At 38.3% G+C, this 26,269-nt stretch overlaps 1 protein-coding gene across 2 annotated transcripts in view; it reads left to right on the top strand.

Moving 5' to 3' along the window:
• LOC106096179 (pantothenate kinase 3) overlaps window positions 1-26,269 on the top strand; it is a 33,811-nt gene that overhangs the window by 1,065 nt on the left and 6,477 nt on the right. The window contains exons 1-2 of one of the 2 annotated variants that reach the window (XM_013263779.2): window positions 18,487-19,008; window positions 19,802-19,980. In XM_013263779.2, coding sequence (XP_013119233.1) covers window positions 18,699-19,008; window positions 19,802-19,980 — 489 coding nt within the window. In that variant the 5' untranslated portion in view covers window positions 18,487-18,698. Of the gene's footprint in view, window positions 1-18,486; window positions 19,009-19,801; window positions 19,981-26,269 lie in introns of those variants that run through there. The other variant, XM_013263780.2, reaches the window with a different exon arrangement.

Below are 26,269 nucleotides of genomic sequence, written 5' to 3'. Positions count from 1 at the left end.
GTAACAGATGGATTCTGCGGGGAAGTAGTAAATGGCTGAATTACTAACATTGCAGACAATCTTTGCGAAAAGGTCTCGGTTGTAAACCAGGCGAGAACATCATAAGCATTTTTTTTTATAAAAATTCACTTATTACAATTGTTTTTCAATGCACAATACTATGTTCCAGCGCCTAGTCGAAATTTTTGAGGCGAGTTTTCAAATTTTATTTTTCAAATTTTAATTTTTAAAACATAATAAATATATAATAAAAACATATAAAAGCTTCTACACCAAGGAAATAAAAATAATGTATATCACATTAGAAGCATATCGATATTATCCATAAGCTAAAATTTTAAATTGGACTTTAAACTAAAGATTCTGAGAATATTTTTATGCTTTGAGGAAGATTGTTATATTCCGGACAAACTGCAGTGTTAATTCGTTGCTCAGTGGCTCCAAGTCTACACATTTTTATGTGAAGATTGGTACTATTTTTAGTGTTAAAGCACGTCTGATTTTGGTAAAATGTTATACTTAAATTTATAAAGCCGGCTAATGGCTAGAGCTATGTACTTTTGATTTTAAATATTGCATGTGTGAATTCCAAGAAAGGGCGCTCTGGAAATCTTCTGCTAACTACTTCATTTCTCATGAACATTCCATTAAGGAACAGGTGATACTTCTCTCATATCAATGGGTGCAGTCCGATTAAAGATGGTATGCCGAGTCCGAACGACATGCCGCATAGCGACACTACTTGGTATAGAATTTTTAACATGGCAAGATACCTCAAAAATGTAGTCATCATTAGTGAGAGGATAACCACCGCTTAAAATTTTTCTGATGTTCACGCGTTATAGGCGGACATGCTAACCTCTGCGCCACGGTGGCCTTTGGAAATATATTCTAAATATCTTATTCAAGAGCTCTCAATTACATTTCACCCACAAATAGAAACATTGAAATCGTTATTCTTACTCACATGGGATCGAAATGTACGATATTTGGTTATTTAAAGGCGCCAATAACTCGCCTTGTCTTATCGAGCATCATAGGCACTCAGTATTTAATCATGAGCCGGTGCCACCCGGCCTCTCAAGGAGACTCTCCACTCGATACCGCTGATTGTCCGCGACTGCCGTTGCAGCAACTCCGCTTAGAGCATTCCACTATCCGCAATCTTTCGACGTGACCGGTAGCTTGCAGCTAAGCTTCTCGTGACAACAATGAACACCACACAGATTGTACCTCAATGTTCTAGTCTGTGCGGTGCTCACAGCTATCGCGTGTCGGGTCATTGGCATCATGTGCTTTCAAAATAACTTTATTTTTCTTCAGTGATTATCCTGGTACTGCTTAGCGGCACGTCGCACTGTGGGGCATTTGACCTCAAAAGTGTCGTTTAATTAAAAATTGAAATTTCAAGCTGTAATTAAATATTATGTACCATTCGAAAGGGTATAAAATATGGTCTTAGGCCATATAACCTAGTTGTACGATAATTAACATACGATGGGAAATCACAACCGAGAAAACGACACACATAGGGCGTTATATGAACACGACGACCTACACCGTAAACAAAACGAATCATATTGTTAAAAGCGAATCATATTGAAGACGATGCAAGACGAAATGTTAACCTTAGACACCACGGAACTAACGTGCCGATCAAACCGAAGCCTGTTATCCAGTTAAACACCCAGACAATCAACGCTTTGCACAAATTCTATATCTATTGGGTTGCCCAAAAAGTAATTGCGGATTTTTCATATAGTCGGCGTTGACAAATTTTTTCACAGCTTGTGCATTCTTTCTTCTGTCAGTTATCAGCTGTTACTTTTAGCTTGCTTCATTATTATATCTAACACTAACAATATTGTGACAGCCCGCAGATAAAAAAGGGCTTTAGTTATAGAAGCGTTAACACTGAACCTATTCTCCGCCATCCACTCACGTAACGACTCCATCGCAAAATTAATTTTCGTCTGAAAAACATTCAAAAATCGGTTATCACCCTTAAAAAGCAATTGGATGTCATCGGCATATGCAAATGGAGTGCACCAACAATCCAGACGAGAAAAACATGATGTTTTTTCTCGTCTGGACAAATAACACAAAAAGAAGTGGACCTAATACTGAACCCTGAGGAACACCGCTTCTTACAGAAAGAACATTACTGCCATTACCATCAACACAAACAAACGACCATAACAATGTACATGCACTGGTCGAAAAATTATAAACGGACTTTAATTTACTAAGAAGAAGGCCATAATCCACTCTGTTAAATGCCTTTTTCAAATCTAAAGACAATAGCACGCAAAATCGTGATCCACCCATGTTTGACCGGATAGAATCTGTCAAACCCAATAACAATAAAGCTGTACTCCTACCTCGCCTAAATCCACACTGGGCATCACAAATGAATTGATTACTTTCAAAAATAGCCAGACATTTGACATTTAATAACATGCTCGACAATTTTTGAACAAATAGGTAAAATAAAAATCGGACGGAACTTCTTCAGAGCGTGATAAGACTGTTTTTTTTCCCAACGGGCACTATTTTGGCTAATTTCCAATCGGACGGAAAAAAAGAAGTTAACAAAATAGAATTTACAAGATGTAACAGATGACAAGACACAAGAGGATAGACTTTCTCAAGAAATTTTAATGAGAAACCATCTACACCTGTTGCATTGGACTTAATGGCAAAAAATACCTTATCCAACTCACACAACTCCACACGTTGAAAAGCAAAACCACTATAGTCATACTCCCCGAGAGAACTACTTTAGGATTCCAATTGGTTTCTATTAAAGGTCGTATTCAAATCCTCCACATTCAAATCACAATTATACGACTTGCACCTGCCAAGTCCATTTAACAACGCCCATAAATGCTTTGTGCTTTTATTGCCCTCAAACTGCAGTACATTCGCTTCCCTTCTAACTTTTCTTATAACATATTTGGCTTTAATCCTGGCTCTACAAAAAATTCGCCACTTAACATTGGATCTATTCTCCAAGAAAGATTTAAAAGCCAAATTTCGAAGCGATAGATGATATGAAATGAGGGGATTGCTAAACAAATCCTCACCCCCAGTCATTATCACCCTTTTTTTTATAGGAAACGCATTATGGATAGACTCAAGACAGATACTAAAACTACTACATTGAAAATCAACGTCACTAGTGGAATACAAAGCGGAAAAATCAGTAGACGAAACAATTTCCTGCAAATCATCACAACTCAAAGCATTATAATCAACATATTCAAAGAACTGGAAAACATATAGGACTGAAACGTTAAGGGACACGAAAATAAACGCATGATCCGATATACTGGGACAAACAACCTGGTTAGAAACACAGACACAACTACGATCACTTACAAGAACAAAGTCGAGTAAGGAAGTAGAATTATGTACAGCACTAAAATGAATAGGTAGAGAGTTGTGGACAAGTGAAACATTAAGCTTGTAGTCAGTACTCGTCTTTATACCTACACTCATATAAACAAGGTGGAGACCTGGAACGGTACTCGGATTGCACAACAGCTGTGCCGTGTGGGTGAAGACCTGGGACGGTACTTCTCGATCAAAGGCGTTCCGTTCACGGGTGGAACTGGACAAGGCGGTAATTGGCTACGACTGGTCAAGCGGTGGAGGCCGGGCACGGCACTATCAAGGCTATAGCTATGGTCAGAATAATTCTCAAACGAGGCGGTGCCGTTGCGGGCAACGTCGGAGTTTTGGTCACGTCGGTCGTCGAGTCACAGTGCGATCGCACGGCATATGCCTCGGGTTGTTATGGTGTAGTGACCACGGAAGTACACTGTTCTGGGAAGGGTGAAATAGGCGGTGATACGGCGCGGGGATGATGTAAGTATACCGGGCAGGGGTTCACTCGGCGGGGGTTTGTGCGATGCAGTTACCACGAAAGTACACTGGTTGGCGAAGGTTATTCGGCGATAGTACGGTGCAGCGACCTGGAAAGTACGCTGTTGACGGGGTTATAAAAAGTTCTATGGTGCAGTGACCACGAAAGTACACTGTTTATTATGGCCCATTGGCGAGAATCAGGTTTTACGTAGCTTGTACGATGCAGTGACCACGAAAGTACACTGTTTTTCGCAGGCACAACGGCGGATATACGGTGCAGTGTTGACCGAGGTTCCCAGGGCGCGGGTCTTACGAAGCTATTCCGGTGAAATGAACACGAAAATACACTGTTTAGCGAGACACAATGGCGGAACTATGGTGCAGTGACCTCGAAAGTACACTGCTGTCGGAATACAAACGTTGCGGATCTACAACTCTTTTTACGGTGCAGTGACCACGAAAGTGCACTGGTTAGCGAAGGTACAGCGGGGAAACTTGTTTGGATTACAGAACTTGTTTGGATCTTTATGATGCAGTGACCACGAGAGTACACTGATAACCGGTCGAAAATCGGAGGTTGCACGGAGTTTTACACTGGCGCACTCTGTCACTTTTGTCTTAGCACTCTGTCTATGTCACTTTATCACTCAACTCAACGATATTCTTCCTACTTCTCGATGTCTGCCTGTACTTCCGATCCCCTTTACCTGTCCTTCCTTTTATATGTTCATACTCATCACAACATACTTCCAATTCACCACGGCAGCGCCAGTCTAAAACAAAATATTCTCTCCTGCAGCCGCTTGCATAAGTGCGTACGTTCGCTGCTGCGGCTGGCTGACCATGAACACCACACAGATTGTACCTCAATGTTCTAGTCTGTGCGGTGCTCACAGCTATCGCGTGTCGGGTCATTGGCATCATGTGCTTTCAAAATAACTTTATTTTTCTTCAGTGATTATCCTGGTACTGCTTAGCGGCACGTCGCACTGTGGGGCATTTGACCTCAAAAGTGTCGTTTAATTAAAAATTGAAATTTCAAGCTGTAATTAAATATTATGTACCATTCGAAAGGGTATAAAATATGGTCTTAGGCCATATAACCTAGTTGTACGATAATTAACATACGATGGGAAATCACAACCGAGAAAACGACACACATAGGGCGTTATATGAACACGACGACCTACACCGTAAACAAAACGAATCATATTGTTAAAAGCGAATCATATTGAAGACGATGCAAGACGAAATGTTAACCTTAGACACCACGGAACTAACGTGCCGATCAAACCGAAGCCTGTTATCCAGTTAAACACCCAGACAATCAACGCTTTGCACAAATTCTATATCTATTGGGTTGCCCAAAAAGTAATTGCGGATTTTTCATATAGTCGGCGTTGACAAATTTTTTCACAGCTTGTGCATTCTTTCTTCTGTCAGTTATCAGCTGTTACTTTTAGCTTGCTTCATTATTATATCTAACACTAACAATATTGTGACAGCCCGCAGATAAAAAAGGGCTTTAGTTATAGAAGCGTTAACACTGAACCTATTCTCCGCCATCCACTCACGTAACGACTCCATCGCAAAATTAATTTTCGTCTGAAAAACATTCAAAAATCGGTTATCACCCTTAAAAAGCAATTGGATGTCATCGGCATATGCAAATGGAGTGCACCAACAATCCAGACGAGAAAAACATGATGTTTTTTCTCGTCTGGACAAATAACACAAAAAGAAGTGGACCTAATACTGAACCCTGAGGAACACCGCTTCTTACAGAAAGAACATTACTGCCATTACCATCAACACAAACAAACGACCATAACAATGTACATGCACTGGTCGAAAAATTATAAACGGACTTTAATTTACTAAGAAGAAGGCCATAATCCACTCTGTTAAATGCCTTTTTCAAATCTAAAGACAATAGCACGCAAAATCGTGATCCACCCATGTTTGACCGGATAGAATCTGTCAAACCCAATAACAATAAAGCTGTACTCCTACCTCGCCTAAATCCACACTGGGCATCACAAATGAATTGATTACTTTCAAAAATAGCCAGACATTTGACATTTAATAACATGCTCGACAATTTTTGAACAAATAGGTAAAATAAAAATCGGACGGAACTTCTTCAGAGCGTGATAAGACTGTTTTTTTTCCCAACGGGCACTATTTTGGCTAATTTCCAATCGGACGGAAAAAAAGAAGTTAACAAAATAGAATTTACAAGATGTAACAGATGACAAGACACAAGAGGATAGACTTTCTCAAGAAATTTTAATGAGAAACCATCTACACCTGTTGCATTGGACTTAATGGCAAAAAATACCTTATCCAACTCACACAACTCCACACGTTGAAAAGCAAAACCACTATAGTCATACTCCCCGAGAGAACTACTTTAGGATTCCAATTGGTTTCTATTAAAGGTCGTATTCAAATCCTCCACATTCAAATCACAATTATACGACTTGCACCTGCCAAGTCCATTTAACAACGCCCATAAATGCTTTGTGCTTTTATTGCCCTCAAACTGCAGTACATTCGCTTCCCTTCTAACTTTTCTTATAACATATTTGGCTTTAATCCTGGCTCTACAAAAAATTCGCCACTTAACATTGGATCTATTCTCCAAGAAAGATTTAAAAGCCAAATTTCGAAGCGATAGATGATATGAAATGAGGGGATTGCTAAACAAATCCTCACCCCCAGTCATTATCACCCTTTTTTTTATAGGAAACGCATTATGGATAGACTCAAGACAGATACTAAAACTACTACATTGAAAATCAACGTCACTAGTGGAATACAAAGCGGAAAAATCAGTAGACGAAACAATTTCCTGCAAATCATCACAACTCAAAGCATTATAATCAACATATTCAAAGAACTGGAAAACATATAGGACTGAAACGTTAAGGGACACGAAAATAAACGCATGATCCGATATACTGGGACAAACAACCTGGTTAGAAACACAGACACAACTACGATCACTTACAAGAACAAAGTCGAGTAAGGAAGTAGAATTATGTACAGCACTAAAATGAATAGGTAGAGAGTTGTGGACAAGTGAAACATTAAGCTTGTAGTCAGTACTCGTCTTTATACCTACACTCATATAAACAAGGTGGAGACCTGGAACGGTACTCGGATTGCACAACAGCTGTGCCGTGTGGGTGAAGACCTGGGACGGTACTTCTCGATCAAAGGCGTTCCGTTCACGGGTGGAACTGGACAAGGCGGTAATTGGCTACGACTGGTCAAGCGGTGGAGGCCGGGCACGGCACTATCAAGGCTATAGCTATGGTCAGAATAATTCTCAAACGAGGCGGTGCCGTTGCGGGCAACGTCGGAGTTTTGGTCACGTCGGTCGTCGAGTCACAGTGCGATCGCACGGCATATGCCTCGGGTTGTTATGGTGTAGTGACCACGGAAGTACACTGTTCTGGGAAGGGTGAAATAGGCGGTGATACGGCGCGGGGATGATGTAAGTATACCGGGCAGGGGTTCACTCGGCGGGGGTTTGTGCGATGCAGTTACCACGAAAGTACACTGGTTGGCGAAGGTTATTCGGCGATAGTACGGTGCAGCGACCTGGAAAGTACGCTGTTGACGGGGTTATAAAAAGTTCTATGGTGCAGTGACCACGAAAGTACACTGTTTATTATGGCCCATTGGCGAGAATCAGGTTTTACGTAGCTTGTACGATGCAGTGACCACGAAAGTACACTGTTTTTCGCAGGCACAACGGCGGATATACGGTGCAGTGTTGACCGAGGTTCCCAGGGCGCGGGTCTTACGAAGCTATTCCGGTGAAATGAACACGAAAATACACTGTTTAGCGAGACACAATGGCGGAACTATGGTGCAGTGACCTCGAAAGTACACTGCTGTCGGAATACAAACGTTGCGGATCTACAACTCTTTTTACGGTGCAGTGACCACGAAAGTGCACTGGTTAGCGAAGGTACAGCGGGGAAACTTGTTTGGATTACAGAACTTGTTTGGATCTTTATGATGCAGTGACCACGAGAGTACACTGATAACCGGTCGAAAATCGGAGGTTGCACGGAGTTTTACACTGGCGCACTCTGTCACTTTTGTCTTAGCACTCTGTCTATGTCACTTTATCACTCAACTCAACGATATTCTTCCTACTTCTCGATGTCTGCCTGTACTTCCGATCCCCTTTACCTGTCCTTCCTTTTATATGTTCATACTCATCACAACATACTTCCAATTCACCACGGCAGCGCCAGTCTAAAACAAAATATTCTCTCCTGCAGCCGCTTGCATAAGTGCGTACGTTCGCTGCTGCGGCTGGCTGACCAGCCAGTGTGGGGTCGTTGAGTCTGGCTGTTGTGTATATCATTGCCATTGACTGTGATATTTGTTGGTGGCCCTACGGTTACTTGTTTTGATCACTTTCAAATACAAGCTGTAAACAAGTATGAGGGCCATTCACTTGTTCGGGAAACTGCCTACTTGGATAAAAGTTCGTTTAAGGTATATGGCAAAATTTTATGTAAAGATATGTGCGTTTCAGGATCGACTGGGACGCACACTTAGAGAAAAATAGAAGTGGTTGAAATGACAAAGTACACTGTGAAAAATAATTTTGTTGAAGTCAAAAACATACACCGTGAAAAATAATTTCTCTTTGAAATAAAACCTACACTGCGAAAAATAATTGACTATTGGCATTAAATAAGTACACTGAGCGAAATGACTTACGATTCTAATTCATTAATTAATAAACTCGCAATAAAATTTAAACTAAAACAATTCAATTCAAAACTTCATTTACATTTCAACACAAATTGGGACAACACTAGTTTAGCACAAAGGGGACATCACTGAGTGTGGACGGAAACGAGCCAGCGAGTTCCGTCGTCACAATATAAATCTGAACCGATTTGCTTCAAACTTAAAATTTTCTTTTATTTATTCAACACCAATACAAAGATAGGCCACATCGGTAATTTATTTATGCATTGCAGTAAATAACTACGTACAACAGGATGTGAACAACTTAAAACTTACTTAAAAATGGAATAAAGGTATAAACTATACGGTTCCCCAGCCACACGAAGTGAAGCAACAAAACAAAAATGAGAAATAATATAAATATAAGTCCTACTGCCTTACAACAAACATATAAGAAATAACATGCAAACTATACAAGCATATCTTCAAAATATGCTACAATTTTATTCTTGTAACTATTATAGGAAAAAGAAAATAGCTTAAGGCCATTAGGCAACGTGTTCCAAAAACGATAAATTCTCACCAAAAATGAGTGTTCATAAATCGTAGAACGAAGCAATGGGACATCTATCTGAACATGCGTGTAGAGTTTATAAAAGAAAATTCGCCAACCAAGACTTCGATACAAGACTCCGCAGAATTTGCGTCAGATAATAAATGTATGTCATCTGCAAAAACAAAAGGTTTGCAAAACTCATTCTCAAACTGTGATATCATATTATAAATGTATGCAAGAAATAATATGGGGCCCAAAACTATCCCCTGAGGATCTCAGACACGTAGCCAGAGGGAAGGGGCCAGCGGGCCCAAGCCCGCCCAAGAAATGATTTTGTCTATCAAAAAAAAAAATAAATAAATAAATAAATAAATAAATAATAAAAATTTATTCGAAACACAGGTGTTGGTGTGTAGCTATTGTGTGACCCATGCGCAAACGGGAGAAAGTTCTAATTTTTTTCTTATTTATATTGACGGGGACAATTTTTGAGGATTTGTTGTTGTTGTCGCAGTTGTTTCTTGGATGCATTTATGGACCAAACAAATTTATACCGTACGATTGACATGTCAAAGAATTATGATGAAACTGTACTTGGTGGTGATCTGAATTCGAATATTTTGCGAGAAATTACACTTATAATCTCTTTAAACCTAATAGGACTGCAATCTGTGAATACAAAAACCCCTACGCATATCACTGCAACCACAAACAGTCTCCTTTTATTTTCTTTTTTCTTGTTGACAATACCGAAAAAGTTAGCTCTGCGCACCATGCTTCTCTAAATATGAACTTATTTTCTTATCTTATGCTGTTGAACGTCCCCAAGAAGAAGTACCAATAAAGTATTATAATTTCAAGAAAATGTAGTATGAGATTTTTACAAAAGGGTTTTACAAGATATATCTGCAATCCCATGGCTGCCGGTTGTACGTACCGGATTGACCCGATGAATTCCTTCATCGGCATGGGCTGCCGCCTCAGTGTACCGCACACTGCTACAACAACAACAACAACAACAACAAGATATATCTGTGTGGTGTTCTTCGTTATCACGAGAAGCTTAGCTGGGAGCGTTCACAGGTTGCGGATCGGTTCCCGCGCGATCGGTCGTATAGACCGGGCTATAAGAGCTAGACGAGGATAGCCAACTCCACATTTAAATGTGGCAACAACAACAACAATATATATTGGAACGACATTTTTACTAAGGTCCATCAAAGTCCATCTACCATCACTTACATGGAAACTTCAGCGCAATCCATATATGATGTATTTCCACTGTTCTCTTCATTTGAATTTTCATGCGTACATGCCAGTGATGCAGCAAATGTTGTTTGTCGGTAGAGTCTACCATCACTAACATGGAAACTCCAGCGTAATCCATATATGTAAAGTAAAGTCTGATGTTGTAGGATTAGATACCATAAATCCAAATTAGTCAAAATTATATTAAAATACATACCGCCATACGTAACACACATTTTTAACACAATTTGGACAAAAAGTCAACATCCAGAAAGCTGGAAATATGCCAGTTATCTCAAGCCCAAAATCTACAAAAGAAAATGGACCCATCTCGATACTACCTTTTCTGTCCAAAGCCGTTGTCCGTCAACAGACATATAAGTACTTAAATGAACACAATCTTCTTTTAAATAGACAGTTCGGTTTTAAACCGAAGCATAGCTGTATAACTGCACTTATCGACGTTATCGAAAAAGTGAGATCAAGTTTGGATGATGGAATGCTGTCCTGTCTTGTATTACCAGATCACTCCAAAAATTTTAATTGTGTTAACCATAGCATATTATTCAGAAAGCTTAAATATTTTTCAACTTCTCAAACACTGCAACCAAACTAATATCAAACTACTTGCGGGATCGTGCCCAGTCAGTCGTGATAGGAAATTGTTTCTCCACACCATTGCATACAAGGCAGGGCGTTCCTTAAGGATCCATTTTGGGACCGCTTCTTTTTTGTATGTTCATTAATGAACTACCGACCATGCTGAAATCGTCAAATATCCAAGTCTATGCAGATGATAACTGAACTATGCCACAGAATGGAGAAGCTAAACACTGACTAAGGCAATATCAACAAATAAGGATTGGAAAACAAACTACACGTAAATCCAAAAAATCAAATTTCGTATTTCTTTCAAACCTCTGTCAGGAAATCGTGTGGAAATACCTCCGGGAAAATTGAAGTAACGCTATCAAACGGGTATATAAAGGTAGCAAAAAAAATCCTTGCTCTGTAGGAGTTGAGGCGGCTGCATCTGCCGGAAGGTAATTGAGCTAGAACTACTCTGGTTTGCCGGGGGAAGTCAATTTCTTTAGATGCAATGGGAGGCGGTCGTTCTCCAAGGACTACAGTCAGTAAATTAAAATTTACTATATAATATATGACAGCCGGATTGACCCGATTGAGTCCTTCATCGGCAAAGGCTGCCGCCTCAGTGTACAACACAATGCTACAACAACAACAAATATATTGTCATGTACACACTAAGGTCGTAATGTCGAATAATCGACTTTGAAGTCAAAATAAAAGTCCAAAAAAAGCCGAAAAGTCGAAATGGATTTAGTTTCGATTTTTGCCGCCGACTGCTTCGACTATTTTTATACCCTCCACCATAGGATGGGGTAGACTAATTTCGTCATTCTGTTTATAACTACTCGAAATATTCGTCTGAGACCCCGTGAAGTATATATATTCTTGATCGTGACGTTTTATGTCGATCTAGCCATGTACGTCCGAAGGAGTAAAGCTGGCCGCTTGAAATTTTGCACAAATACTTTTTTATTAGAGTAGGTCGGTTGGGATTGTTAATGGGCCAAATCTGTCTATGCTTTGATATAGCTGCCATATAAACCAATCTTGGGTCTTGACTTCTTGAGCCTCTAGAGGGCGCAATTCTCGTCCGACTAGACTGAAATTTTGCACGTAGTGTTTTGGTATCACTTCCAACAATTAAGTAAGTATTGTTGTGTTAAGTGCTAAGTATAATTCAAATCGGTTCATAATCTGGTATAGCTGTCATATAAACCGATCTTGGATCTTGTCTTCTTGAGCCAATAGAGCGCGCAATTCTCATCCGATTTGGCTGACATTTTGCGTGAGATGTTTTGTTATGACTTCCAATAACTGTGCTCAGTATGGCGCAAATCGGTACATAACCTGATATAGCTGCCATATAAAACGATCTGGGATCCTGACTTCTTGAGCCTCTAGAGGGCGCAATTCTCATCCGATTTGGCAGTAATTGGATGAGAATCAAGCTATTGACCGATTCAGACCATTGGCTCCCATATGAACCTCTCTCCCAAATTTTGCTTCTTGAGCCCCTACAAGGCGCAATTCTTATCCGAATGAACTGAAATATTACACAATGACTTCTACAATGTTCGGCATTCATTTATGGTCCGAATCAGACTATAACTTGATATAGCTCCAATAGTATAACAGTTCTTATTCAATATTCTTTGTTTACCTAAAAAGAGATACTGCACATAGAACTCGATAAATGCGATCCATGGTGGAGGGTATATATAATTTGTTTAAACAAGTAAAAAGGCATTAAGTTCGGCCGGACTGAACTTTAGAAAACCGCCAACTCGGGTTCATATGTATGTTAACCACCTTTCACCATAATCTGGCAAGAAATGCATCATTTATGAACCCATAGCAGCTATATCGAAATATGGTTCGATTTGGACCAAACTCGGCACGGACGTCAAATGGTCAAATAAATGCAATTCACTGTTCAAGTTTGTAAAACAGAAAATTGGTCTTTATGGCAGCTAAAACCAACTACAGACGGATCTAAGCCATATTTAGCACGGATGTCGAAAAGCCTACCATAGGTCACTGTGCAAAATTTCAGCGAAATCGGATAATAAAAGCTGTCTTTATGGGCCAAGGACTAAAATAGAAAGATCGTTCTATATGGCAGCTATATCCAAATATAGTCCGATATGAACCATATTTGGGTCTTATTTCGTGATGCTTATAATAACTCACAATTTTATATTTCAGCGAAATCGGGTAATAATTGCAGCTTGTATGGCCTTAAAGCCCTAAATAGGCAGATCGGTGTATATGGCAGCTTTATCCAAATATAGTCTGATCTGAACCATATTAGAGTCGGATGTCTGGAGGCCTTAAATAACTGTTTGAATATCGGGGCCCCTTGTACAAATACCTGGTTCAAATATCAACGAAATCGGACAAAAATACGGTTCTATCAGGCTTAAGATCCTAAATAGCCAGATCGGTCTGTATGGCAGCTATATACAAAAATATTCCGATTTGGCCCATTTATGAATTTAACCTGCGGATAGAAGAAATACGAGTCTGTGCAAATTTTGATTACAACTAATGGAGGGACAGACACACGGACATCGTTAAATCGTCTTAGAATTTTACGACGATCAGATATATATATTTATATATACTTTGTAGGGTTGGAAATGGATATTTCGATGTGCTGCAAACGGAATGACTAAATGAATATACCCCCTATACTTTGGTGGTGGGTATAATAAATGAATATACCCCCTATCCTACAGTAGTGGTTATGTGGACATGTCAAGCAAAAAACGGTTAATCAAATCTATTGCTACGTCAGATATCGAATGTCAATAATGAAAAAAGACTGAAAGCTTATTTTTTGTAAAAAGTCTATTTTTTTATAAAAAAAAGTCGACGTTTTAATTTCACTTTAAATCCCTGGTACACACTCGTACAGAATATACTTTAGTAACATCGCCATCGATAATGCTTGAATTCATAGAGAGTATTTTTGGAATCGATCTATTCCTTGCTTCTGTACATCTATTTTTCAGAGAAGGCAATGCAGTTTCAATATATAAAATCCTTGTAGGAGTTGTTCTGTAGGCTTATATGCTGGCATGATAAACATCTTTTGTTTTGTGTTTTAAAGTAAACTTAGAACAGCTACCATAAAAAAATCCCATGGCAGCCGGTTGTACGCACCGGATTGACCCGATGGAATCCATCATCGGCAAGGGATGTCGCCTCAGTGTACGTGTTCGGGTTTTTACGTCATGGGAGAGGCACATCCCGGAGTGCCTTCTCCGCACGCTTCAGAGCCAATCCCGGCCCAGAAGTGTGTGGACCCTGACTCTGGTTCTATTCGGTTTGCCAGAAGCCCCTCCATCATCGGTCGGTGTCGGTGAGGTATAACCGGTCCAGATCCCTCTGGACGCACCCCATCTTAGTCGCAGAGTTCCTGGATCTTGGCACCAAACAGAATCAAGCAGAGGAAAGATACAACACAACAAACTGCTACAACAACAACCATAAATAAAAAGCCCATAATCAATTTTGCCAAGAACTACAGTTTTGACTAGGTAGGTTAGGGTGTTGATGTGGCCAAACTTTTTTCAGCCAGATATTTAGTAATATAAGATCTTGGTACAAGATCCCTTTTTAGTTTTGGTATTGGGTTGCCCAAAAAGTAATTGCGGATTTTTCATATAGTCGGCGTTGACAAATTTTTTCACAGCTTGTGACTCTGTAATTGCATTCTTTCTTCTGTCAGTTATCAGCTGTTACTTTTAGCTTGCTTTAGAAAAAAAGTTTAAAAAAGAATATTTGACTAAAGTTCATTCTAAGTTTTATTAAAAATGCATTTACTTTCTTTTAAAAAATCCGCAATTACTTTTTGGGCAACCCAATAGATGTTCTTTTCAGCGTTAGCCCTTATCAGATACAATACCCAAGATTTTAAATTTATGAACTAAAGGAAACACAGCATTGTTAACAACAAGTTCACTCGGGGTGCAATCATGCAAAACTTTTACTGTGGGCAAAACTTTTTCCAGTCAGATATTGAATAATATTCGATCTTGGTACAATATCCCTTTTTATCTTTAATAGGTGTTCTTTCCCGCTGAAGCCCTTATCAAATACAATTCCCAAAATTTTTAATTTATTGTCTAAAGTAAATACAGCATTGTTAATAACAAGTTCTCTGGGTGTGCATTCATGCTTCCTACGCACGTGAAACAATGCAGACTTCGATGGAGATATTTTGGAACCAGATAATTTAGTCTACTTTGCGATCTCTGTTATGGAACTGTGATTTCTGGACTGGATGTATCTGATATTTCATATAGATTGAAAGTGGTAAAAAAAGTAGTAGGGACATGCCGTTTTTCATATATTTTGTATATTTTTCTTTTTTTTCAATATTTCACTACAGATCCCATTAAATAAAAAAAACGTTTTGTGCTTCATTATAAGTCCATTTTTTTCGATATGGGTTAAATAAATATTTATCGAAACATCTGAAGTTTTTCGCTTTCTCTATTTTCCACAGAATTTATTTATTTGATTGCATAGAAACTTTGTTTACGAAACAAATATTAAAAAAATCCATGTCAATCATCATTGCCTGTTGGTGTTTTTCTCTCTCAGAATTTGATTTGCAAATAGACTAGAATACTAGATAATAGATATCACCATGACAAGCATACGTAAATTAAATGAGGTTTTATATAAAGCTGGCCGAACCGGGCCCGCTCCGCTGCGCCTTCTTAAACGCTCTAATATCTTTTTAGGGTGGGGACACTTCGCCCTGAATGCGGATATCGAATTCGTGCTATTGTAGACTATGACGCTGAATGCGTTCGAATCCTGGCGAGAACGCCAGACAAAGCGGTGTTTATCCCCTCTTAATGTTGGGGACTTTTGCGATGTAAAATGCCATGCATGGTGGTTTAAAAAATTTCCCCAGAGGCGCCGCACTGCGGGATGCCGTTCGGACTCGGCTATAAAAAAGGTCCATTATCATTGAGTTTAAACTTAAATCGGAAAGCACTTATTGATGTGTGAGCATTTGCCCCTTCTCGGTTCCTGGTGGTAATGTTCTTATTGGGGGAGGGATGGCACCTCAGACATTTCGACTCAAATATGGATATAAAATTCGTGCTGCACTTCCAAATCCCTTTAAATTGAGCCCTATATTGCTATGGTCGGTAAATATGAACCATTTGGATGGTGTTTTGGGTCTGGGGCCGCCACCGGCAACTGAAAATAGACGTCAAATTCGTTATTTATTCCCAACGTTTAGGGGGTGCTTTAGGGCGCACCCCAAAACACTGGGCTCCAAAATGGGATATGAAATTAGTTTTCTACTCTCAAATACTTCTCATTTGAGTCCCATATTGACATGAACTTCGAATATATCTGTTTAGAGAAGTTTTGGGTTTGGGGGATATTCCGATATCATATAGTCATAATGGGTCTAATGGCGTTTTTGAGGGGTGACGTGACCTCTATACTTCGATATGATTTTGTATGCCAGATTCGAAATCTACTCCCGAATACTTTCATTTGAGCCCCATATTGAAATGAACGTCCAACATGTCTGTTTGGAGAAGTTTTGGGGCGGCCCGATGGCTACTTAGACTCAAATTTTGATACCGTATTCGTATTCCATTACCTTTCATTTGATACCTATATTGTCCCGATCGGTCCACTTCTGATTTTGAGTTGTGTTTGTGGCATAAGGGGGAGGATCCATCCCCCTTCCGATACCGAAATATTATATTGCCTATGGTACCTTCCAGACCAACCTACACAATATGCGAAAATTTTAAGAAAATCGGTTCTGCCGTTTTTCAGTCATAATGGGTCTAATGGCGTTTTTGAGGGGTGACGTGACCTCTATACTTCGATATGATTTTGTATGCCAGATTCGAAATCTACTCCCGAATACTTTCATTTGAGCCCCATATTGAAATGAACGTCCAACATGTCTGTTTGGAGAAGTTTTGGGGCGGCCCGATGGCTACTTAGACTCAAATTTTGATACCGTATTCGTATTCCATTACCTTTCATTTGATACCTATATTGTCCCGATCGGTCCACTTCTGATTTTGAGTTGTGTTTGTGGCATAAGGGGGAGGATCCATCCCCCTTCCGATACCGAAATATTATATTGCCTATGGTACCTTCCAGACCAACCTACACAATATGCGAAAATTTTAAGAAAATCGGTTCTGCCGTTTTTCAGTCTATACGGAACAAACAAACCGAGTTCCATATATCCGTGATTGGTTAATGTGCCCATTTTGGGCGTTTTTGTGGGGGTGAGGTGAACTTCTATACTTCGACATGAATTTGTTGTTGTTGTAGCAGTGTGTTATACACTGAGGCGGCAGCCCTTGCCGATGAAGAACTCCATCGGGTCAATCCGGTACGTACAACCGGCTGCCATGGGCCCATGGTGCCCATTTTGGCGTTTTTGTGGGGGTGGGTGGGGCTAGATTCGTTATCTACTCCCGCATACTTTTCATTTGATACCCATATTGTCCTTATCGGTCAATACACCTATTTTAAGGAATTTTGAAACTGGGGCGGCCCCCAGATACTTGGACCCAATTTTTATTATGAAATTCGTACTCTACTCTTGAATACCTTTCATTTGAATCCCATATTGTCCCGATCGGTGCACTTTTATTTTTGGGTAGTACTTTTGGGGTAGAGGGGAGGGTTCGTTCGCCCCCCACCCGATATCAAAAAATTATATAGCCTATGTTTCTTTCCAGACCAACCTACACAATCTGTGAAAATTTCAAGGTAATCGGTTCAGCCGTTTTTGAATCTATACGAAACAAACAAACAAACACAAATTCAATTTTATATATAAGATTTTAGTTCACCACACTAAAATCAACAGGTCCACGAAAAATCTGGTTCAGCCTTTAGCTGAAGTATACAAATTTTCTTGATCTTTTTGTTGATTGCTTTTCTTAGTAACCACTTTCCCTATTATTTTTTCCACCACTATATAATGTTATATATCGTTCTACCTATAGGTTGGTACTATATTCGTTTAACACAGTTGAAAACACATGTGTTCACGATAACTTTTTTGAAACACTACAAAAATCTAAATTATTATTAAAAATTTTTCTTATGTAATGGTGGAATATCCTACAAATTTTTTTGCTTCAAAATCTATTATCTAAAAAAAGTAATCGCGAAAAGAAGTGAAAAAGTGGCCAGTCTAATAAACCTGCACGCATATCACATGTGTGAATGTATGCGATTGAAATACGTTATAGCCCATAATGAAGAAGAGTGCAACAGTTGCTGGAGAATATTATCAATAATTTTGAGAAAAAAATTGTTGAACTCTCCAACGGACTTGTTGGTTTAGCTCTCATTTACTTATTTTCTTTGATCTTACACTCTCCATCTCTCTCGCTTTCGTTCTAATTGTTTCGAAGCGAGAACATTGCAAAACTCACTTTGTTTATAAGGTTTGTCGCCGCGCCTCTGTAACCATTTCTGTTCGTTATGTGAACGTTTCAGTTCGGATTCCATTCAGACACTTTTCAACCACGACTTCGATCAGTTAGCCTAACTGATTTCCGTGGATTGTAAACATTCAAAACGTATTCATTTGCATGTATCGTAAACTTTGAACTACGGAAATGTATGTGCATCTGTGAGAGATATCGAAAGAAGTTTTCAATTATCAACCGTTGGCAACAACTGGAACGGACGGACCATGAAAGTACCGGATTGCTCAAAATACACATGCAATCTAAAATTGATGAAAATTCAGTCTCCTGGAGAGAAACGATATGTAAGCGTCACGGTTCCCGTACCGCCGGTGACAACATTAAAATCCCCTATACATGGCAAAAGGTATTCATGGCGCAACGCTTGGAAGTTGGGAAACCATCACCACACCAGTGCAACTGGTTCGAAATCTCGCCAAAACAAGCTTAATACCAAGGATAAATGTTATGACGGCGACGATCGGGAGATTTCATGCACATGTCGCCTTCAAACGGCTATGAAGGATGAATATCTATGTAAGTTATTACAGCAGGTTATGTGTTTCTTGCATTTCCTTGTATTCATTCTTCAATAATGTGTAAAACGTGAAATACATAGTACATTGTATACTGCAAGCTACTCTTGATTAGATTGACCAGAGTATTCGTCGTTTCTCGTCTCATCCCGCCGCACCCAACGGACAAGGAATTTTGCTTATACTGACCGACTGATAAGCATGCCACCTTTTCTATTGTTGATAATAACGACACATACATGTGCCTTCCCAAACATGCTAGAACTTATTTGCGATATATTTTTATTTGCCCACCACCGCCACGTTTGATAAGTTCAATGAATTTGATCATTAATTGATTTGATGGCCGAATTCAGTAAATAATTCAATCCCATTTGCGTTCAAAACGAGACTAGCCAAGACACGGAATAGATTAACAGTGTATCGTATTTCGGCAATACACTATCTTCCCCCTGCTTTACGAAGTGTATTTATTTCGTTCAACTGCAAAAAATCACAACTGTGAGCTGATTATAAAAATATTCAAAAAATAAAAAAAAGAGAGAAAGAAAATACAAAAAAACAAAAAAAAACAAAACAAAAATCGAGAGTGTGTGCGAGTAGTAAATATGCATTTAGAGATACCTTTTCAAGAGTTTTTACAAACAGGTAACCTTTGAGCCAGTTGTATACCTAATACACATACCTGTATACATATATGTATCGAGGTTCGCTATATGGCGTTAATTGACGCAACGTTCTCCGAAAGCCAATCCTTTAATACGTATATTTTCTGTTCTTTCTCTATCGATTAGCAATGCCCTGGTTTGGAATGGATATTGGAGGAACTCTTACGAAACTTGTCTATTTTGAACCGAAGGATATTACCCCGGATGAACAAGATGAGGAGGCCGACAGCTTACGTAGCATCAGACGTTATCTAACAAAAAATTCCGCTTACGGCAAAACGGGCCACAGAGATGCACATCTGCAGGTGAGAGTGAACTGTGAACATTACAAATTATGTCGTAGTTTGAGTGCTTCTATATTTAACTCTAATGGGCAATTTGTATTTACTAACTTATCACGTTTGATCAACCTTAAACTTCAAAACAAAACACGCACTCGTACAGTGCACTGTGAATTGGGTACGCTCGTCACTAATGCGCAGAGCAGACCTTTGCAACTATGCAAATCATTTTTTAAGTTATGTATATGAGTTTGTTTCTTTTGTAAGTGGCAATCCATTTACACGTACAGTATTTGCGTTTTGAAATTTCCCATTTGCATATTGTCACTTATTGTCATTTGCCAAAGTGTTGATATTCTTTTGTAGTAATATAATATATATTTTTTTTACGCCAATTCTATATGTGGCGCCACATGGCAGAATACAATATTTGTATCGCAACATTGAAAGCTATCCCGGCACGGGATAGATGTGAGCACCACACAGGCTGGAACATTGAGGTTCGATCTGTGTGGTGTCACGAAAAGCTTAGCTGCGAGCTACCGGGCGCGTCCATAGGTTGCGGATAGTGTAATTCTCCATACGGAGTAGCTGTAACGGCAGTCGTGGACAATCAAATACTGAGTGCCTATGATGCTCGATATGACAAGGCGAGTTATTGGTGCCTTTACATAACCAATGGCCACCTTGTTCCCGCGGCGATTGGACCGGAACGAGCTTGCTCATCTACAGGAGCTTGACGGGGATCGCCACCTTCACATGAAAACGTGGTTCCAACCACACTGACAAAGTATTGATTTGGTCATCCGGTTTAATCAAAACATAAAATCAATAATTGAAAAAAGTGTCTCCTTTTGTAAGCCACGACACTTTGGGTTGGAATATCATACGTTAAGAAAATTAAGTCATGTTTAGAGAAGCAAGGAAAAATTAGCTGATCATATAACAAAATTTTCTTCATGCTAGTGGCGATAAAAAGGTCCAACAAGGTATTATAACTTGAGGTAAAGTGGGTATGTATGGTACTATTTACGTTGTACAAGCCAATCGAACTAAGTGAATCTACAAGTGTGGCCTCCTTAAAACATTAGAGTTAAAGTCACCTCCAACTATCACATCATCATACTGCGTAGCGGTTTGGTTTACAGACACATCCAATAAGAATTTTTCGATTATTTACCCTTGATTCTAAATAATAGTCTCAATTTTTGCCTTTTTATCTGATTTTCTGATAAACTTGCAATTTATACTATTTTTTACGTAAATCGCCACACCACCTCCTAAGGAACATCTGTCATTTCTAAAAACATTGTATCCATCGACTTTTATCACATTATCAGTAATTGATTTGGTGAACCATGTTTCAGACACGCATATTATGTCTACATTAGACTTCACAAAAATGTACCTGAATTCGTCTATTTTGCCTTTTTGTGTATTGACGTGACAAATGTTGAGTCCAATATTCTGCGAATTGGGCATCGTGTTCCGTCATCAGAACACGTTGCCCTATTTGTTAGTGACATTTGAGTGAAGAACAGGCAACGCAAGCTTTAAGATATAGGATTGTATATAACACTGCGTAAAACTGATTTAAGAAAAATTTCTATTATATAAATGCTGAGACATACTTTATATAATTAAATTTAGCTATTTTCAGCAGTTGCTGACTGAAAAAACTGGTTTAGTTCAGCGATGTTTTCTACTAAGACGGGCTCAGAGTTTGCCCCTTGCTTTATGTAGCTGAGACCACGATAAGAGTAGGCAGTTGCAATAGATTTGCGCCTTTTCAGACTTAAAATTTTTAGATGTCAGGTTCTCATTTACATATATTGGTGCGTCAGAGTCGAATCTAATATTATGAAGTCGTAGCTGAGTTTTATATATTTTCCTGTACGGAGTAAGAAGTTGCACAATCATAGTACCATCCTGGGGATTGCGCAAGTTTTGTTATTTACGCGAAATATAGCTTTCTGCGGAGGCGTAGAAATGTTTATGGCAGTGCATATATCATCAAGGTTTATCGAGGTTTATATGGCAGCTATATCTAAATATGGTATAATCATAATTTGGGCCACATTTGGCACGGCTATCGAGGGGTCTAATACAACTCACTGATCCAAATATCTGCGAAATGGAGTAAAAAATACGCCTTTTAAGGAGCCAAGAATTTAAGGGACGTTGCCGTATATATCAGATATATTTAAATTTGATCCTATCTAAACTATATTCAGCACGACTCTCAAGGGGTATAACACAACTCACAGTTCCACATTTAGGAAGAATATGAAAAACAAAGGAAAAAGATATAAACAAATCATTTATAGACTTAAAAAGTATTTTAAAAGATCTTTTTAAAATTTAAGTTGTGTTTTCTAAATAACGTGTCGTGATTGACGCACTCGAAGGCCTTTGAGTGGTCAAGTAAGACTAGATGTGTTGTGAGCCCGTCGTCAATACTTGAACGTATGTTTTCAGCAATACTTGAACGTATGTTTTTAGCAACATCAACCAAGGGCGTGACACAGATGTGTTTAGAACGAAATCCACATTGATGTACGGTGAGTAGTTTATGTTGCTTCAAATATTCTCCTATTTGTAATAGTACAATGTACAATGCGTTCAAACGCTTTCAAAATGTACAAAATGGCTTTTGAACGATATTCATTGTTTGGGTTAGCTTTTGGAATATGCAGTATTATAGCGTGTTTCCATGCCATAGGAGTTGGGTAATTTTCTGAATTTTGTAATTTTAAACCCCTATAAGAGCCCATTCAATAAAATTACAATAAGCACTACTCTCAAACATAAAACTTCTTAAATTAATTATATGAAATATAGAAATTGGTAACTTAAGCTAAATTATAAAATAATTTGCAGTGTGTAACTTTCTATCAAATCTACTTATTTTCGACAAGGAGTTATTTAATTTTATTATTATATTTAATTTTATTTTATTATTATGAGAAAATGAGAACATAATATTGGATCTATAGCTCTTAAAAAATCACTCTTTATTACCAAGAGATAAGACAGAAATATTTGATTGTGTTACTGGTTTCCGATTGCACTTTATGGTACAGATAAATACATGATGAAATTCTGCATTAGTTAAGTCACATTTCACCTTCAATAAATCCAATAACATTTTTTCTGTGGGGCTTCTTTCCAGTCAAAAGCATGTTATTTTCCCCTTTCATTGGTTTAAAACCCGTATGATAGGTCTCAAATTAAGATTTTCGAACCGCAAGCGCTTTCTTACCTCTCAATATCTCGAAAACTAAGGGAGATACGTCAAAACTTCTTGAAATTTCTGAAATAACTGCAAGGCTAATTCCATTAGAGCTGTGTACTTCCACATGAAACATTGGGTAGCAGCAAATTTCACATATTTATTTGCCGCAAACACTGCACAGTTGTCGCTGCCATTAGCCAAAATTCAAAAAATTAAAGCTCGAAATACATTAGTTCTTAAGAGGAAAGGCTGCTTAAAAGAATACCTGTGATTAATTTATTCTTACGGTATTCTTACGGTAAGAATAGCAAAAGTAAAGTCAAAAGTAGATATTAATAAAAAAATAAAATTTAAAATTTTTTTTTATAAATACTGAAAAGAGAGGTAACAACGTAAGTTTTATGTATTTACTAGTTTTGTGTATGTTGTTTTGTAGGTTATTCAAAATTAGTGTTTTTTTATATGTTTTGTAATGTTATCTCGCCTTTATAATCGAGTTTCAAGTAAGGTTTCAGTTATGTACCCCCTTGAACTCCACATTGATATATTACTCGAATGTCAATGGTGGTCTTAATCTGCAACATTTTTGTCCTATATTGTCATGGTCGGTAAAAAACTTCTGTTTGGGATTGGTTTTGAAGGCTGGATCACTTAATAAAAGTTAAATCCGCAGATCGGTTAATATGGGAGCTATATTAGTTTATAGGCCGTTTTGAATCATACTTCCCATGTATGTTAGACGTCATAACAGAACACTATGTATAAAAATGCAGCTAAATCGTATTATAATTGCGCCCTCCAAGGTCTCAAAAGGGAGATCGGTTTATATGGGAGCTATATTGAAATATGGTCCGATATGAACTATCTTTAACTCAGATATTCGGGAGCCTTCTGCAACTCACCGTTTCAAATTACAGCAAAATCGGGTAACAACAGCGGCAATTGTGGGCTTAAGACTCAAAATCGACATATCGGTCTTTTTGGCAGCATATAGTCCGATTAAAACCATATATTGGCATGCATAGGGTTAGAAATGGAGCTTTTCTGTATTTTTGGCCGTTCTTTCCATACCTACCACTGTGTACAGAAATCCCATGGCAGCCGGTTGTACGTACGGGATTGACCCCAACACCTTTTGTTAAAGCATTCTGTAATCTCGCGCAGCGTGTTACGTAGGATCTCTCAAATACAATGTAAACAAATATTCAATGCGAATACGCAATACTGAGTTTAAGGACCCATTTTGATCATTCTTGGTCAAAATTCGATACATAAAAATAAAATGTGATACTGCAGAACATTATACATTAACTACCCAAATAAACTATGCTCAGAAAAAAGGAAAAACAAAAACTGAAATTATGGTAAATAGTTAAAATTACAAATCTAAAAATTAAATGGCTCCCCAGCCACATGAATATCAATTTGAGGAACAAATTTAAAAAAAAAAAGGTGCAATACCTATAACAATACACCCCAAACACAGTAGATATATCAATCCCACGGCAGCCGGTTGTATATACCGGATTGAGCCGATGATTTCCTTCATCAGCAAGGGCTGCCGCCTCAGTGTACCACACACTGCTACTACAACAACAACAACAACAGTAGATACATATATAGTGAACTATTATTTATTTTCTGAAATTTCAAATTCCCACAATTTTATCTGGGTATCCTAAAAGATCGTAAACTGGCTGGGGAAAAATATAATACTGGCTGGGGGAAAAAATATAATATTATAAACGAGTACCAAGCTGGTTTTCGAAGACAATTGATAATATATACAACCTGTCAGCTATAGTGCAATTGAAATTACATGAGAACAAAAAGTTATACGCATTCTTTGTTGATTTCAAAGCTGCTTTTGATAATTTGCCAAAAAGAAGATGGTTTTTAAAATTACACATGATGGGAATATCTACAGAGATTTTAAATTTGATCGAAGCTGTGTATAGCCATACTACTGTCGCTGTATGGAACGGAATTGATTTGTCGGAAAGCTTTGAAACTCATTCTGGCGTTAAACAAGAATGCATGCTCCACTGCTGTTTATAATGTATCTTAATGATTTGCATGACTTTCTCGGAGGAGGTATGAACATTGGCGAAACAAATATAAGGTTATGGCTGGTACTATGTTCGTTTTTCATCGGTGAAAACACATGTTTTTTACGGTTACTTTTTTGAAACACTACAAAACTCTCAATGACACCAATATTCTTTTATGAAATTTTTCATAAGTATTGAGGGAATGTGCTACTGAATTAAATCAGCAAGTTTTTTTGCTTCAAAATCTATTATTTGAAAAAGATAATCATGAAAAAATTAAGCTAAAAGCGAATATAGTACCACCCTTTAGCGATGTATGCGGACGACATTGTGATCCTCGCTGATGATATAAGTGTACTGCTGAAAATGATCAACCAACTGGAAATATACCGTAACATTTGGGGAATGAAGGTCAACATGAACAAGCCGAAAATATTCATTTTCAGAAAAGGGGGAAAGCTTTCAAAATCCCATAAATATAGTAAACGAATATAGCTATCTTGGAGTAGTAATGTCCCACCACAACTATCCTTCACCAAGCCCATTGAAAGAAGAAATAATATGGCAAAATGTAGCATGAATGGGATGTGTTTCTCAAAAAAACTAATGTGGCATAATCAGCTAAATGGAAGTTGTATCAAGCGGTTTGCAGATCTATCCAACGATTCCTTCTAAAGCTAAACTCAAACTTCCAAACGTCACACCTAACTATTGTCTAAACTTGGGGACCAATGTAGAAGATAGCCATTTCTACAGTCTCGAGTTACACATGGATTACATTTTTTAAATCTTTATTTAAAATGAACCACAATAGATTGAAATACAAACTTTCCCGACTAATTTTAGAAAAAATTTATTTTGGGCAAAGGGCATACTTGATATCGGAAGAGAATTTAATATCAAGTTTGAAATAGACACTAGTGAATCCATATGGGAATGCAATTATTCGAAGAACTTAAGCAAAGAAGCAGACAAGAATTGATAAGTCGAGCGAGAAACAGCAAATCGCTGTGTAATAATGAAGAGG

Source organism: Stomoxys calcitrans, chromosome 1 (assembly GCF_963082655.1).
Source record: "Stomoxys calcitrans chromosome 1, idStoCalc2.1, whole genome shotgun sequence".
In the NCBI taxonomy this organism is placed as follows: Eukaryota; Metazoa; Arthropoda; class Insecta; order Diptera; family Muscidae; genus Stomoxys; species Stomoxys calcitrans.
This window is presented reverse-complemented; position numbering and strand designations above follow the sequence as displayed.